At 40.2% G+C, this 15,196-nt stretch overlaps 1 protein-coding gene across 2 annotated transcripts in view; it reads right to left on the bottom strand.

The window, feature by feature from the left end:
• Nucleotides 1-15,196, bottom strand: part of LOC146660581 (pecanex-like protein 3) — a 32,965-nt gene that overhangs the window by 6,763 nt on the left and 11,006 nt on the right. For both annotated transcript variants that reach the window (XM_085420525.1, XM_085420526.1), the window contains exons 8-29: nucleotides 14,185-14,314; nucleotides 13,788-13,957; nucleotides 13,411-13,468; nucleotides 13,150-13,291; nucleotides 12,870-13,027; nucleotides 11,993-12,146; nucleotides 11,393-11,425; nucleotides 11,125-11,296; nucleotides 10,799-10,909; nucleotides 10,279-10,370; nucleotides 9,190-9,299; nucleotides 8,781-8,886; nucleotides 8,605-8,697; nucleotides 8,362-8,512; nucleotides 7,255-7,399; nucleotides 4,372-4,549; nucleotides 4,084-4,192; nucleotides 3,675-3,804; nucleotides 3,510-3,568; nucleotides 3,208-3,423; nucleotides 709-962; nucleotides 215-445 (exon numbers count right to left, since the gene is read on the bottom strand). In XM_085420525.1, coding sequence (XP_085276651.1) covers nucleotides 215-445; nucleotides 709-962; nucleotides 3,208-3,423; nucleotides 3,510-3,568; nucleotides 3,675-3,804; nucleotides 4,084-4,192; nucleotides 4,372-4,549; nucleotides 7,255-7,399; nucleotides 8,362-8,512; nucleotides 8,605-8,697; nucleotides 8,781-8,886; nucleotides 9,190-9,299; nucleotides 10,279-10,370; nucleotides 10,799-10,909; nucleotides 11,125-11,296; nucleotides 11,393-11,425; nucleotides 11,993-12,146; nucleotides 12,870-13,027; nucleotides 13,150-13,291; nucleotides 13,411-13,468; nucleotides 13,788-13,957; nucleotides 14,185-14,314 — 3,002 coding nt within the window. The remainder of the gene's footprint in view (nucleotides 1-214; nucleotides 446-708; nucleotides 963-3,207; nucleotides 3,424-3,509; nucleotides 3,569-3,674; nucleotides 3,805-4,083; nucleotides 4,193-4,371; nucleotides 4,550-7,254; nucleotides 7,400-8,361; nucleotides 8,513-8,604; nucleotides 8,698-8,780; nucleotides 8,887-9,189; nucleotides 9,300-10,278; nucleotides 10,371-10,798; nucleotides 10,910-11,124; nucleotides 11,297-11,392; nucleotides 11,426-11,992; nucleotides 12,147-12,869; nucleotides 13,028-13,149; nucleotides 13,292-13,410; nucleotides 13,469-13,787; nucleotides 13,958-14,184; nucleotides 14,315-15,196) is intronic.

Raw genomic sequence — 15,196 nt, 5'->3', positions numbered from 1 at the left:
TAATGATGAAAAAAGTATCCTAATGACAGACATAAAGTGGAAGACAACAGATGTCATTTAGAAAAATGCGACCAAATAGCATCTTCTTGTGCACATGAAAGCAAGATATACTTGATCCGTTATGATCAAAATATGTGTAGCATAAGGGAAAAAGCACTACAAATGCAACCCACGCATGTGACATTATAGTTTAAATGTTGTGGAGGAGTCTTACTGTCTGGCGCCTGCTGTTGCAGTACTGAATCCAGTCCAGGTAAACCATGCAGAATGAGGACGGGGTGATGCCGGACGCTCTGTGATCATAGTCCTCGTCAATGTTCAGGTTGAAGGTGGGGTCACTGTCTACGTAGTTTGATCCGAGACAAGGTCGTAAAGCCTCCTGAATTGTTTCATTGGTCAGCCACTCTTCCAGCTTAGAAGATCGACTCACATAGTAGATGATGCTCTATTGGACACAACAAATACATAATCCAAAATACTAGTCACGCTAGGAAAACATTTTTGTAGACAGCTTTAAATCCACATCAAGGATTACAAGTATGTGCATATTTTAGCTTCATATCTTAGCTTCTAAATTTCTATGACTTGCTCTTCATCACAGAAGTAAAACAGCCTCGAGTCAACTAAAGTAAACAAAACCAACTGCAATAAAACGCAAAAAGCATGATGTGAGAACAGAGTAAAAACAGCTCCTCAACATTGGCTCACCTTGACGTAGTATGTGATGAGGATCTTACGAAGGTCAAATACTTGCAACATGGAGGCGGCATTGTTGTCGCTGATGCTGTAGCCTTCGAGCACGTACTTTGTAGCAGCCACCTCCCAGGCCAGCCAGCGCTGTCCAAAGGCAGCATTGAATGACAACATGTGAGGCAGGTGACCTGGTTCACAGCAGCAGCAGCCTTCATCCTCCTCCACCCCCTCTGTGATTGCTTCTACCTCCCTCTGCTGACAGTAGGTACCTGGAAAGATGTGAAACATAAGGATTAGCTGCTCTATTAAAGGGCTCCAACAGATGACACTGACACAATCTGCCTGGAAAACACAACTTCAAAAAAATATATATCTGCATAATGTGTTTAAAACTTTTATGGACAGAGTTTCTGCGTGTGTTGTAATTGGCTGACGGTTTTGGCTTGAGTGGCCTCAGGATCTCGTCTTTGTTCTTGGTTTGTTTGGCTTCGTCAGCCTGTGACCTCCAGCTTGGGCTAAGGCAGTTTGCAGCTGCGAGGAAAATTAGCACCTCCAAGTCTGAGGTCCAACGGGTGTCTTCACTCAATTCAATTTTATTCATACTGCGCCAAATCAGAACAACAGTTATCTAAAGGTGCTTTATACTCTAAGGTAAAGACTGTACAATGACACGAAGGAGATCCTCCACATCTGGGATGAGTTGCTGCTCTAAGTGGAGGAGTTTAAGTATCTCTGGGTCTTATTCATGAGTCAGGAGGAGCGGAGCAAGAGATTGACAGAGTGGCACAGTATCTGTACTGGATGCTGCACTGGTCTGTTGTGGTAGAGGTATCAATTATCTCTAGCTACTCCAGCTCCCATACGGTCACAAGCTCTGGGTAGTGACTGAAAGAACAAGATCATTGATACAAGTGGTGGAAATTAGCTTCTCTGAAGGGTGACTGCTCTCTCCCACAGTGATAAGGTGATAGAGTTCAGAAAAGAGCCACTAACTCCTCCACATTTGAGGTAGTTTGATGGATCTGACTAGAATGCCTCCTACATGAGGTGTTCTGGGGCATGTCCTACTGAGAGGCAGCCCTGGGGCAAACCCAGTACACCCTGGAGAGATTATAGCTCTCCATTAATTCGGAAACGCCTCAGTTTCTGCCCAGATGAGCTGTAGGAGATTGCTGGGGAAAGGAAAATGTTGATATCTCTGCTTAGACTGCCACCCCTTGCAGAAAATGAACTTTGATAAAATCAGAAAAAGTATCTTGTGTTAAAAGGTGACCTTTTTTGTTTTCTAAAATTACGCTGGTAAGAGGTGCTGTACATAGGTTTCATGTCAACACATGAGACTCTTCAGCTAATTTGGACTGACTTTAATGAGTTTTAAAATCAATAAAATCTTGGTGAGGTTTTTAAGAGTCACCAAATTAGGCTAACATGTGTCACACGGGGTATAACCAATAAGAGATGTTATGCTTATTTAAGGCTAAACACCACCTAATTATTTGATGTGGTGTCCAAATGCCAATAGGTCTCCAATAGGTCAAAGCATTTCTGAGATACGACGAATCCAGTGACAGTGTGATCATATTCTTTAAACGCTTTAAAAGCTGTGTGCATAAAGAGAGCTCCAATCACTCATTCACTGGTCGTGACAGAGTGAGACATTATAATGAAACTTGGTGAAATGACTGTCAAAGTCAGAGTGTCAAATTTAATAATCTTTTACCCTACAGCTCTAGCAGCTGTCACAGACTCCAGCAGGAGAGAAACAAGAGGAACGATATGATTAAGAACAGGTAGAAACACTTGCTTGGCCTTGAATAATGCTTGGCCTTGAATAATTTTACTCAGCTAAAAAATAAAAAAAGATTAAACTTAACCAAAAAAATCATCGGTTTTAAGGTCGTATCATTATAGATCATAAAGCCCCGCTTTGCCAAGTGACAACCTCTTCAGAGGCTGACGCACAACTTTTTTTTTTTTTTTTGAATCCTCAATGACCTTAAAATAAACCGACAGATGTGAAACTGATCTCTTTTAAGAATAAAAATATGCTGTAAGAACTTAAACACAAAGTAATCTTCAAAATATGAAGGTGAAGTGGCTTTAGACGACTTTTCAATCTCTCCCCCTCATTCCTCTGCAATCAAGCCTTCATTTTCCACGGAGATTTCATACTTAATGGCAGACATAATTGCACAGGGTACGAATTTCATCGTCAATCGTGTAATTTTTCTATCGGCATGAAATAATGTGACGACATTTACATTTATTTAACATTTACTTTATGACAAGTTAAATCGAGAAACTTCTACGTCTGCTGCCACCTAAAGCTTTATATTCCAGGGAAACTAGTGCCATCAGAAACCTCTTTTTAACTACTGATTAAGCTACAGCACCACATCCCCATAATAAGTACTTTTTCACAACATTTGACTGATGTCCACGTCACAACAAGATGGTAAACAACTAAAAACTACATTACTATTTTATGAGCTCTAAACATCGCAAGCTGCTGACCTCTGAACTCTAGACCCCTCAGCTGGAAGGTCACAAGGCCGTTGCCGATTTCGATGATGTGGACCAGAGCGTTGAGGTAGTCTGACGCGAGGATGAAGCAGTCGCCCGTGCTGTAGTTCCCCCAGCGGCCGAGCAGTAAGTCTCCACAGAGGCTGTGCTGCAGAGAGCGGGTCAGGTGCTCGTAGAAAATAGAGTTCAAATTGTTGTCATCAGCACCTTAATGATAAAAACAAAACAGACTGTCACCTTCATTTCAGAACAAAAATCGGTAAGCATCGACAGGAGGGAACACTGTGGCATACCTGGGTTGCGGTCTAACTGGGTGGCAAGTCTAGTATTGGAATGATCGACCCTCTTGGTGCTGTAAACAGGACAAATTAGGATTAAAACCAAATAGATTTAATTTATATTAAGAGTGTAAGATATACAGTTTCACACTTGCAAAGGTTATTTAACCAAACACATACTTGTAGTCGCGCTCCCAGAATTTAACGGGCCTGGTGTATGAGGTGACAAATACAGCACTGCCAAGGACAGGATTGAGAGGTGTGGAGAAGATGGCAGAAAAGACAGCTTGGACAAAAAGAACAGCAGAGTCTGAAATAGCAAGAGTTAAGGACATGTCACCAAAACCCCCAAAGCAAAACAAAAATCTCCACTGAATAACTTCACTGACACTTAAGACTATCAAAATAAAGAATACAGCACAAAATAACAATAACCTCTGTGCAGTAATGCAAAACAATTCAATAATCTTGCAACATAAAATACCTTTGTCACATCTTAAAGCTACAATTTGCCATCTTATACTCTATCAACCTTAAATTTGGCACTGGTGTATTCCTACTATCACAAAATCAAGCTGAATAAGGATACGGGGCACAGCAAAGGGCTGAGCAAAGGCATGAAAGGCTGAGCCCCAAGTGATCTGCCAGGGGGCAATGTAGGTCAGCACGAAACGCAGCTTGTACAGCAGGTCCCACATCTGAAAACATTCAAACATTCATCATTATCAACTCTCACACACATGCGCATGTAAAAATAGTATTCATATTTGCTACAGAAATAAGACGATTAAGACTATTTGTGTGCAGGAAGCTGTTTCTAAAGTAGAACAAAATCATTTGTGACGAAAGAATGCTACAAATATGAAATTTTTCTAACCTTGCTGAAGAGAATGGACATGAAGTAGTAATCGATTAAGAAGGTCTCTGAGAAGTGTGGATAGTCGTAGTGGAAGAAGAGTGTGGTGAAGCACAGTGTGACGTACTGCTGCGATGGGGTACAGAAGGACGAACGCAGCAGCTTCATTCCAGCTACCGAGATAAAGAAAGCTCGGCTACTGGAGGGTTCGAGGAAGAGAGGGGGGGGGGGAGAAGAAAAAAATCAACATATGCTAACATATGGTTACAACAACAGAGTAAGAAATGAAATGATTATTCAACAACAGGTGCTAGTGATTGCGTGTACGTGCTACAGTTTAACCCCTTTCTTTAGAGTTTGCAGAGAAGTGTGCATAATTTTACAGTGATGTGAAAAGAAAGGTTTTCGCAACACTTTATACAGAAAAACTAAATCCACCTTTAATTCCTAGAGAATTACAGTGGGGCAAAAAAGTATTTAGTCAGCCACCGATTGTGCAAGTTCCCCCACCTAAAATGATGACAGAGGTCAGTAATTTGCGCCAGAGGTACACTTCAACTGTGAGAGACAGAATGTGAAAAAAAAATCCATGAATCCACATGGTAGGATTTGTAAAGAATTTATTCGTAAATTAGGGTGGAAAATAAGTATTTGGTCAATAACAAAAATACAACTCAATACTTTGTAACATAACCTTTGTTGGCAATAACAGAGGTCAAACGTTTACTATGGGTCTTTACCAGGTTTGCACACACAGTAGCTGGTATTTTGGCCCATTCCTCCATGCAGATCTTCTCGAGAGCAGTGATGTTTTGGGGCTGTCGCCGAGCAACACGGACTTTCAACTCCCGCCACAGATTTTCTATGGGGTTGAGGTCTGGAGACTGGCTAGGCCACTCCAGGACTTTCAAATGCTTCTTACGGAGCCACTCCTTTGTTGCCCGGGCGGTGTGTTTTGGATCATTGTCATGTTGGAAGACCCAGCCTCGTTTCATCTTCAAAGTTCTCACTGATGGAAGGAGGTTTTGGCTCAAAATCTCACGATACATGGCCCCATTCATTCTGTCCTTAACACGGATCAGTCGTCCTGTCCCCTTGGCAGAAAAACAGCCCCATAGCATGATGTTTCCACCCCCATGCTTCACAGTAGGTATGGTGTTCTTGGGATGCAACTCAGTATTCTTCTTCCTCCAAACACGACGAGTTGAGTTTATACCAAAAAGTTCTACTTTGGTTTCATCTGACCACATGACATTCTCCCAATCCTCTGCTGTATCATCCATGTGCTCTCTGGCAAACTTCAGACGGGCCTGGACATGCACTGGCTTCAGCAGCGGAACACGTCTGGCACTGCGGGATTTGATTCCCTGCCGTTGTAGTGTGTTACTGATGGTGACCTTTGTTACTTTGGTCCCAGCTCTCTGCAGGTCATTCACCAGGTCCCCCCGTGTGGTTCTGGGATCTTTGCTCACCGTTCTCATGATCATTTTGACCCCACGGGATGAGATCTTGCGTGGAGCCCCAGATCGAGGGAGATTATCAGTGGTCTTGTATGTCTTCCATTTTCTGATGATTGCTCCCACAGTTGATTTTTTCACACCAAGCTGCTTGCCTATTGTAGATTCACTCTTCCCAGTCTGGTGCAGGTCTACAATACTTTTCCTGGTGTCCTTCGAAAGCTCTTTGGTCTTGGCCATGGCGGAGTTTGGAGTCTGACTGTTTGAGGCTGTGGACAGGTGTCTTTTATACAGATGATGAGTTCAAACAGGTGCCATTCATACAGGTAACGAGTGGGGGACAGAAACGCTTCTTACAGAGGACGTTACAGGTCTGTGAGAGCCAGAGATTTTCCTTGTTTGAGGTGACCAAATACTTAATTTTCCACCCTAATTTACGAATAAATTCTTTACAAATCCTACCATGTGGATTCATGGATTTTTTTTTCACATTCTGTCTCTCACAGTTGAAGTGTACCTCTGGTGCAAATTACTGACCTCTGTCATCATTTTAGGTGGGGGAACTTGCACAATCGGTGGCTGACTAAATACTTTTTTGCCCCACTGTAAGAGTGTAAGTAGCAGCAAGTTGCTGCTAATAAAAAGTTCATTAAGTGAGCATCAGCCAGTGTGTCCTTAGCCAAAAGTGAGTTGGTGCAACAGAACAATAATTCCACTCACAGCAGCAAATCTACACAAAATGTGTGAAAATTAAAAAAATTAAGATGCTGCAATGGCCCCAAAAAAGTCCAGACATTAACCTAACTGAAATGCTGTGGTGGGACCTTAATGGAGCTGTGCACAAAGAAAAGTGCACAAAACTGAATGAACTGAAGCTTTAAAAGCTACTGAATCATCACAGTTTTTTACACGACTGCAAAGACTGCTGTAAAAATCTTCACTGTGGTTCTCACACTCATTTTTTGAAAATGACGAAAACAAACTACTACTTCTTCAAAGAAAAGAAAATCACAGGTAACATACAATATACTACTACACTGTTTAATGAAATAAAACCTGACAAATTTCTCTTGATGTTCACATTTTTAAAATCACCCGTTTCAAGAGTTCAATTCAATTCGAATGGATGTATATAGTGCCAAATCACAACAACTGTCCCCACAAGAAACTTTATACTGTAGGGAAAGGGGGTACAATATTAGAGAAAACACCAACTATCAAAAGACCAGAAGAAAAAAAAAAATCAGGCTCAGGGAGGGGCAGCTGCCACCACCGGTTGGGGATGATGGGAAAAAGAAGACAGCAGAGGGAGATGGGACATAAGGCACACATGGGAGAGTTCAACACATCCAGCAGACAGCACATGTTCACAGGGAGCAGAGATAAAGAAAAGTATAACAGTATAACATTTAAAATATTAACAGAACCAGGACGAGGAAATGCTTACTAGATGTCCAGCTCTTTGTGATTCTGGCCCACTGTTCGAGCTTCGGTGGTCAGGGAGTTCAGCACTACAGCTGGGTAGATAAAATATTTCTCCACACACTGAAGCCATGCGTACAGCTTCTCAAACCACATCAACTGAGCAGCATCTGGGTCAAACAGAAAGAAAAAAAAATATGTTACAAATGTGGAGTAATTCACAAACTGCAGATATCCCACCACAGCTGTGAAGAAAAAGAAAAGTGAAGTTTTAAAAGAGGTTCAATACACTAATTAGCCACAACAATAAAACCACTGACAGATGACATGAATAAAACTGATCTGATCATCACTGCAGGATTGTGAGATCAGTGTTACTCACTTGGGATTCATGTGGATGTTTCTGGGTTGTAACGATACTCCCAGAAACACCCATCCTCCTCCAGCAGGCTTGTATGCTCTACCACACTGCAAAAATGCTTAGAAATTGCCTGAAGAATTCAATAAAGAGACCAGGCCTGCCCACTAAATTTCAAAAATCAAGCCTAAACTGGCCCACAGGAACTATCACTGTCACCATCTCAGTGCCAGACACCCCAAGGCTCCAATGTCCATGTTCTGATGAATCAGAGCTATTCTAGTAGCACAAGGAGAATCTATTCAATATTAAGCAGATGCTTTTAAAGTTGTGGCTGACTAGCACTATTAAAAACATTGCAAAAATTGTCTGTAAAATATTTAAAGATAAACTCAAGAAGACATGACAGTAATTTGATCATTTTAAACAACTTCTAACACAAAAATCTTGAGATAAAATAACTGATTTATTTTTAGTGTTGAGTGTATATATTACTTAATATATATTACTTAATTAATCAATGATATTCAAATCATATTCAAAATATGCAGCTGACTGTTGTTTAAAAATAGTTATGTATTGTCTGGTGAAGCAGCCTATGAAGTTTGCCGGGAGTGTTTTCTCAAGAGCACTTTCAGCTGGAGATCTTACTTTTTGTAATTAGAACAACTTATAACATTTCAGTTTCCAAAGCCTGTTATACTATACATGTATTTCTAGATGTTATTTTTCTGTGCATGTGAATGAAGATAAAAGATGCAATCAGACACCCACCTCGGACCTCAAATTGACTATACTCTTTGGAGCGGAGCAAAGGGTGAGCCAGGCAGAACCATGGCAGCTGTTTGCGGAGCTGAGGCAGGAGATAGTGTGTAATGAAGCCAACAACTCCAGCCAGGATGTATAAGACAACGCTAAGAGCAGGCTGCGGAGCAAGAGCAAAAAGAGAAACATTTTAATTAAGTCTATATACAAAAATGATGCGAGAGTAAGGTCATGCATACTGCTCCAACTAACTTGAAGAGCGATGAAAACTGTGCTGGCACTGATGGCAAAGGTAATCACAGCCATGAGGGGACAGATGACGAGGTCCGAATGAAGAATCTCTTTCTATAAATAGACAGATTGATTTTAAAGCTAATTAAATCATTACATAAAAATTAAACTGCAGGCTGGTGAGCAACAGTAGTTACCACAGAGTTGCGTAGCTTATCAGGAAGAGGGTCCTTGATTTCCACAGGGGGTTCTTCTGGGTTTCGGTTCTCCAGTTCTGGGAATAATTTAGACCGGACCAGTGACCTGATGTTACGGGTAAAAAGCATAAAAGAAAGAGTTACAAGAAATACCACAGAAAGATACAATCTATCATCAAAGTCTTCACAGATGATCAAGACAGCAGCAGTGTCTCTTGGCCATTAGCATCATTTTTATGTCTTGGATTGTAGCTAACTTTGTAAAACACACAAACTACACTTTAGACTTGCTATCTATCTTGCTATATAGACTTCTTTAAGTAACTGTTAATCTATTCTGGATCTAAAAAGAAGATTCAATAAAGACTCCCAAGACCATCATTGCCGATATGAAACAGGAAATACTGACCAAAGGATGGTAGGATCGCTGCTTTGGCGGCTCAGGTGGTAGGATAAGGCCAGGAGTAGCCCACAAAACGCGGAGAACAGTACTGGAACATGGGCGTCCCCCCACGGTGCCTGATGGAAAAAAAAAAAAAAAAAAAAAAAAAAGAGGGGGGGGGGGGGGGGGGGGGGGGGAGTCAAATAGACGACTGTAATAGGAAAAACACGTTCAAACTCTTCCATGTCGTGTTCAGTAAGTTCACACCTGACACTAACATAATCACACATTAACAGCTCTTTTGGCGACTTGGCTTGCCTGAACATGTCAAGGAATAGAAACACAGCTTGCACTGTTTTGATTTCTTCTTTTAATTTCCAGCTGAATAGTCAGGGGAAGTGCATTTCTACCTTTTACCAGTTAAAAATCAAACCCACTTGTCACTGAAATAATATTGTTTTACAGTACACAGTCTTATTTCTTTATATTTTGCTTCGAAGGAGTTAGACCTGTAATTTTTAAAGTGATCTTGAGCAATAGGTATCCAGGCTTTCAAAGTTTTCTCTTTGGCCATTGGCTGCTTTTTCATTCATTCAGGCCAGTCCTTGGACAAGAATGTTCTGTTAAGCCGCTTAGCACCGACCAATGAATCATTCGACCATACTGAAAACCTTACATCGCCTCACTCTCTAGTTAGTTACTGTATTCACGTCACCTGCTCACCCACCCAGAGGGGTGACAACAATACCCCATCAGCCTTTTACAGCTGAGCGCTAACAATTACAGCAATGCTTGCCTAGGAGGTCATAATATTAAAAAATAAAGGTGTTCATACTAAATTTTGACTATCAAGCTCATAAGAATTGTACAAACTCCGTTTTTGCCCTGCATATGATCCGTATTTCCTCATTTTTCAATAAATTGCTGCAGAAGAGAGTGGTGGCTCACACACATAATACTGTATGTCTGCATAGATGCCGAGCCGGGAAGTGACACGCAATCACAAATGATCACTTGAGACATATGTGGAGAGTAAGCAGTCTACCTGTGATCAGATCACCCATGACGCACATTAATAACAGGTGCGAACTGGGACAGTCAGTTGGTTCAACTTACATTTATGGCACCGAGGCAAAATCCATACAGCAGGGCAGCCACCAGCACACTGCGTATGAGGCTGTACAGAGATGAAAGGGGGCTGGTAGTGGCTGAGGAAAGAATACAGAGAGATCAGACACAATTAGGCTGGTATGGGTGAGACACAACGACACAAACGGTAGACAACTCTCATTATTCTGTTTGGGCAGAAATACTCAAAGTATTTGTTTTTACTAGTTTCTCTGAGCAATGCACAAGCAGAATCTCTCATTTTTTAAAATTTTTTATTTGCATTGTTTACTGAAGCCAGGCCTTCCCAAGGCGGAAACAATAACCATACATCTAACTGCCTACTGTGATAGTGTGTAGTGACCATTTTAAAAAAAAACAAAACAAACTTTGCTGTGTTCAAATGTACCAATAAACACAAGGATGTGTTCAAATAACCACATGGTTTTTAAACTGTCCTCCTAAAAATGGTCTAACACTTTCAACTTCCAAGTATTCGATTATCCCATTCGTGTAATAATATTCTTACCAGTTCCACCAAAAATGTGCATGTCAATCTGCTCCAGCAGACACATCACAAAAGTGTTGACCTGAGGTAGCAACCCAAACAGGAAAATGACTGGGAAACACAGGGCAAACACTGTTGGATGAAAAGAGGGGAAATTGTGTTTAAAAATGGGTTACAGTTTAAAAACCCACTAATCCTCCTCCTGCATAAAGCAGTGTTACAATCAGGATATATTAAGGGCTATTTAATTAACACTGCAATAAGAAAGATAGACCTGCATGTAGCAATGCTAGCACTGTCAATCTGAACATCAACCTGATGTAAAAGAATCCATGAATAATACTAACCAATGAGCACATCCCTGACACAGAGCAGGAATTGCGCAGAGAAGATGATGATGCCATAGAGAGAGAAGGGCTGCAGACTTCCAGAGCGCCCAGATAAGTCAAAGATCCAGATCATCACACAGCATAAGCAGAAGTAGACTGGCCGACTGTACACAATGATCCAGTTATGCCCCTTTTACATAACAGACAAGGAGAGAAACAACGTTATACCATAATTTTAAGGTCAAAAGTATTTTATAAAATGTGGATTCCTAAATCTACTACTCACATGCATGGGAGAGGCTGCATCTGGCTGTACACTCTAAAACAAAGAGGCAGGGAATTTAGGCTTCATGTCTTTCACGTGTATGTTAAAAATAGGAACGACAATTGCTTGGCTCTAGCTAACCAGGTTAACTGAAAATTGTTGTGACCCTTGGACTGGATTTTGAGCACTTAGTCTTCCTACAACAATGATGTTAAAAGATTGCTTTAAAACAAGTCCAGTATCATATTACTGGACTTGTTTTAAATTGCACAATTATTGTACTCTTGACAGAGGATGCGTTGTAAGAGAAAGTCTTATAACGGTCTTACATAGGCTAAGTCTGACAACCATTTGTTTTTCCCCCTTTTTTCTTTTAAATGAACATCAAATCTCTAAGCTCTAAGTAAGATTAAATTCGACAGGATATGATTTTGCCAAATCTCCACCTGCGCGATCTGTTTAGAGATTTTCACAGGACCAAACGGGGGTTCAGAGTTTAGTTTAGACTGAGCACTTATATGTTATGACATTGTAAGAACACAAGTTTTGGTCATACAGTGACGATTATTAAGTTACTTGCTGAAGACTTTTGGTAAGAGAAACAACATAAATAAGAGGTACCTTCAGTAAGGAGTACTGGCAACTAGCAATGACCAGGCAGAACTGGAAGACCCAAATGTCCCTGAAAAAGCCTTGGAGCAGCAGCAGGAACCCCAGGAATGCCACCAGGCTGGCCAGCACCACAGCAAACACGTTCTCTCCCACACGGCGGTTCCTGGGAAAGTAAGGTGCAGCAGTACATATTTGAGAAACCTCAAAATTATATCTAAATTTTGTCTTTGACTTGTAAATAAAATGTGCTTCATGAAAAAAATTAAACCAAATGTGTATTAAGTGTTAAGTCAATATCCTACTGGACATAAGTCCTGTGACAATGAGGAGGTTCATCCATTACAAACGAAACAACCCATTAAAAAAAAACAAAAAAAAACGAGTATCAGTATTATAGTAAAACCTTAAAGTTTCATCTAAATCAGTTTACAATGCATCCTGTATAATATCATGCCACAAGCTTCTATGTATTTGAAAGAAAAACACAGGATAACATTTTTCTGAGTTGTTGTTTAGTGAAAATATTTTAAATTGATCCTTTAAAAGAACTTCGCTTATGAATGAAAATCTTTTGCTTCAGTGTAAGAGGAAAAGCAGCCTTCAGAAATGATACAGAGTGAACAAATTTGTTGGACTTGTTAATCCATCTTCTCTATCAATTCTCAATCAAAACCATGGACCTGTTTAAAAGTGAACTCAGTTGCTTTTATAAGTTAAATATTTACTTGAACTGATAATTTGTCAAAACTAAAACAAAAACAAATGTTGTTATGTATTAATTATTTGAGGGGCAACAGAGTACATTTTGTACATTTTTCTTTGCTGTCACAGAGAAAAGTAACTAAATAAAATGTAATCCATTCTCTTTTCCAATGTTTTGTCTTACCTGTCTAATAAGGCAAGCAGAGCCAGTCGATCATATCGGACTCTCAGCCACTTTCCAGGCAGCACCCAAAAGCGATAGTACTGTTTAGGTTTGGCTTTCTCCTCAATCATCAAAGTGTTTTCTTGGGACTCTTGTAGAGACTCGTGATCCAGATCAAACTAGGTAAGAATTCAGAGATTGTGTGAATTAGGAAACAGGATCTAGAAGGACCGTCTGTGATAGTTAGCTTTGATGTGCCGACTGATGTCCTATTTGGAATAATCAATGAAGCACTGCTAACCTCGGGCATCTCCAGAGGCACCCTGCGCACCTGCATCCCCTGTAAAGCCCCTTGTCTGGGCTGTAGCATGGACAGGACTGGTGCCCCTTCTGGGACCTCAGTGGATGTGAAGCTTGAAGATTGGGACTGCCTCTCCCTTTCTCTGCAAGTGTAAAATTTCACAGCCTTGAATGTAGCTGTTAGTAATGTTTTAATGACAACAATAACTCTCGTAGTCTGTAGAAAAGAAAGACACTTGGCAATAAAAACTTTATAACTTACTGAACTGGGTCCTCATAGCCGCCTCCAGCAGGTCCAAATGTGTAGGACCTCTTTACTCCTGTTATATAACAGAGACACAGCAGAAATGAATACCCTCAACAGTGTAAAATCTGCAATCACAGACAGAGTATACAATAATGCAATCTGACAAGTGATTTTCTTTATGTAGATTCAAATACCAGTGACCATTACATTACAATTACTTTACATAATGCTTCAAAATAATAGCTCAAATAACAGACTGGTAACATTTCAAGGTAGCAAGTCCTAAGAATCGGTACTCAAGGAGAGTCCACTGTTCATGAATTCAGTCTCATATCTCCCCATTTAATAATAGGATAAACAGAATGACTGTCTAGACAAGACAAGGTACTTACCACTCTCGTCATAGAAATAGTGCACTGCCCCTTCTGATGTGTCGTCAAATGTTGAAGCCTCATGGATGCCACTGCGGGGTAGTAGAAGTGAAGAGGCAAACTGTAAGGCTGAGGGAAGTGTACGGGTGCGTGAATGAGAGGAGGTCCGAGCTCGCTGGAGGTCCTGGAGACTGCAGGAAGCAAACAAATGAATACAGCAGTTAATCTTAATCCTAAACTCAGTCCTCCTAAAGCTCACATCCTCCATGAGCTATAATTAGAATTATTTAATGAAAATACGACTTTATATAGACAAAATTTTAATCTGGGCTGTTATTCTTATGTCCATTATAATGTAAACATACTAATATGGAAGGCATGGCAGAAATATAGGGACATCTTTGCTTAGATGACAAACCTGGGAGGAGATCCCATGGTAGATGGTGGTGGTGTAGGGTTGCTCCCAGCATTGTGTCTCCTGCGTATGGCCTGGGTCCTCTTTACACTGCTGACTGATTCGTGTTTGCCCCCTTCCTCCGTGGCCATGGCTGAGGAAAGTTTATCATTTACATCACATTGTCAGTGTATATAATGCACATATCTAAGATTTAACTATAACTGCATTTTATCTTAATTCAGAACTTAGAATGTCCTTATGTTATTTATTCATTTATTAAATAAATAAGTATAAAGCTTAAGAGATAGTTAGGTTTCACACACCAGACTATTAATTAAAATTAATTTATTAGAAATTTTTCAAAGCATGACTCCATGTTAGCAGCAAGGACATGGGTTAATGAAAAGATTTTGCCTCAATGTGTTAGGGGTGATCGGTTACTGAGGTCTCAGCAGTGAGGTAGTAATCAGGGTTTAAACAATAATTTATACTCATCTTACTGATGCTTCTTATTTTTGTACTAGTAGTCTTTTCGGTCATTTTTCATTGCTAAACATTGTTTTAAATACTCCCATTTTATAAAAAAGAAAAACATCTGAACAGAATTGTAATTGAGCACAACAGTATTATTTACCAGCAGCACATATCTCACTCATGCTTTTCCAAACTGTCAAACCAAAAAAATATTTAAAATGAAGACAGTGAGTGAATAACAAAGAAATCAGATGCTTTCAGCCATCTCATTCTCCTCTCCTATGCTGCTGATGAGGATTCATTGGATTTTGCTGCTAGAGAAAGAGCACAGCTGCAGCCTCAGCCAAATTGGCAATTTGCAGAGGTAAATTAAGTTAGCAGTTAGTGTTTATAGTGAAGCTTGTGTTTTAACTTCTTTATCAAATTAGCCTAACAAGCGCTTTTTGGGTGTTTAAAATATTCATATAATTTGTTAAACAGACAGTTTAATAAAACTTTATTGGGTTTTCATTCAAAGTTATTTATTCGATTAACAGTTTTGTAAACCATCTTTTAGTGC

The sequence above is a fragment of the Rhamphochromis longiceps genome, linkage group LG10 (genome assembly GCF_057381845.1).
Source record: "Rhamphochromis longiceps isolate RC_006_pf linkage group LG10, R_longiceps_female_GT1.1, whole genome shotgun sequence".
NCBI lineage: Eukaryota > Metazoa > Chordata > Actinopteri > Cichliformes > Cichlidae > Rhamphochromis > Rhamphochromis longiceps.
Note: the sequence above shows the minus strand (reverse complement) of the source record. Positions and strands in the feature narration are given on the sequence as shown.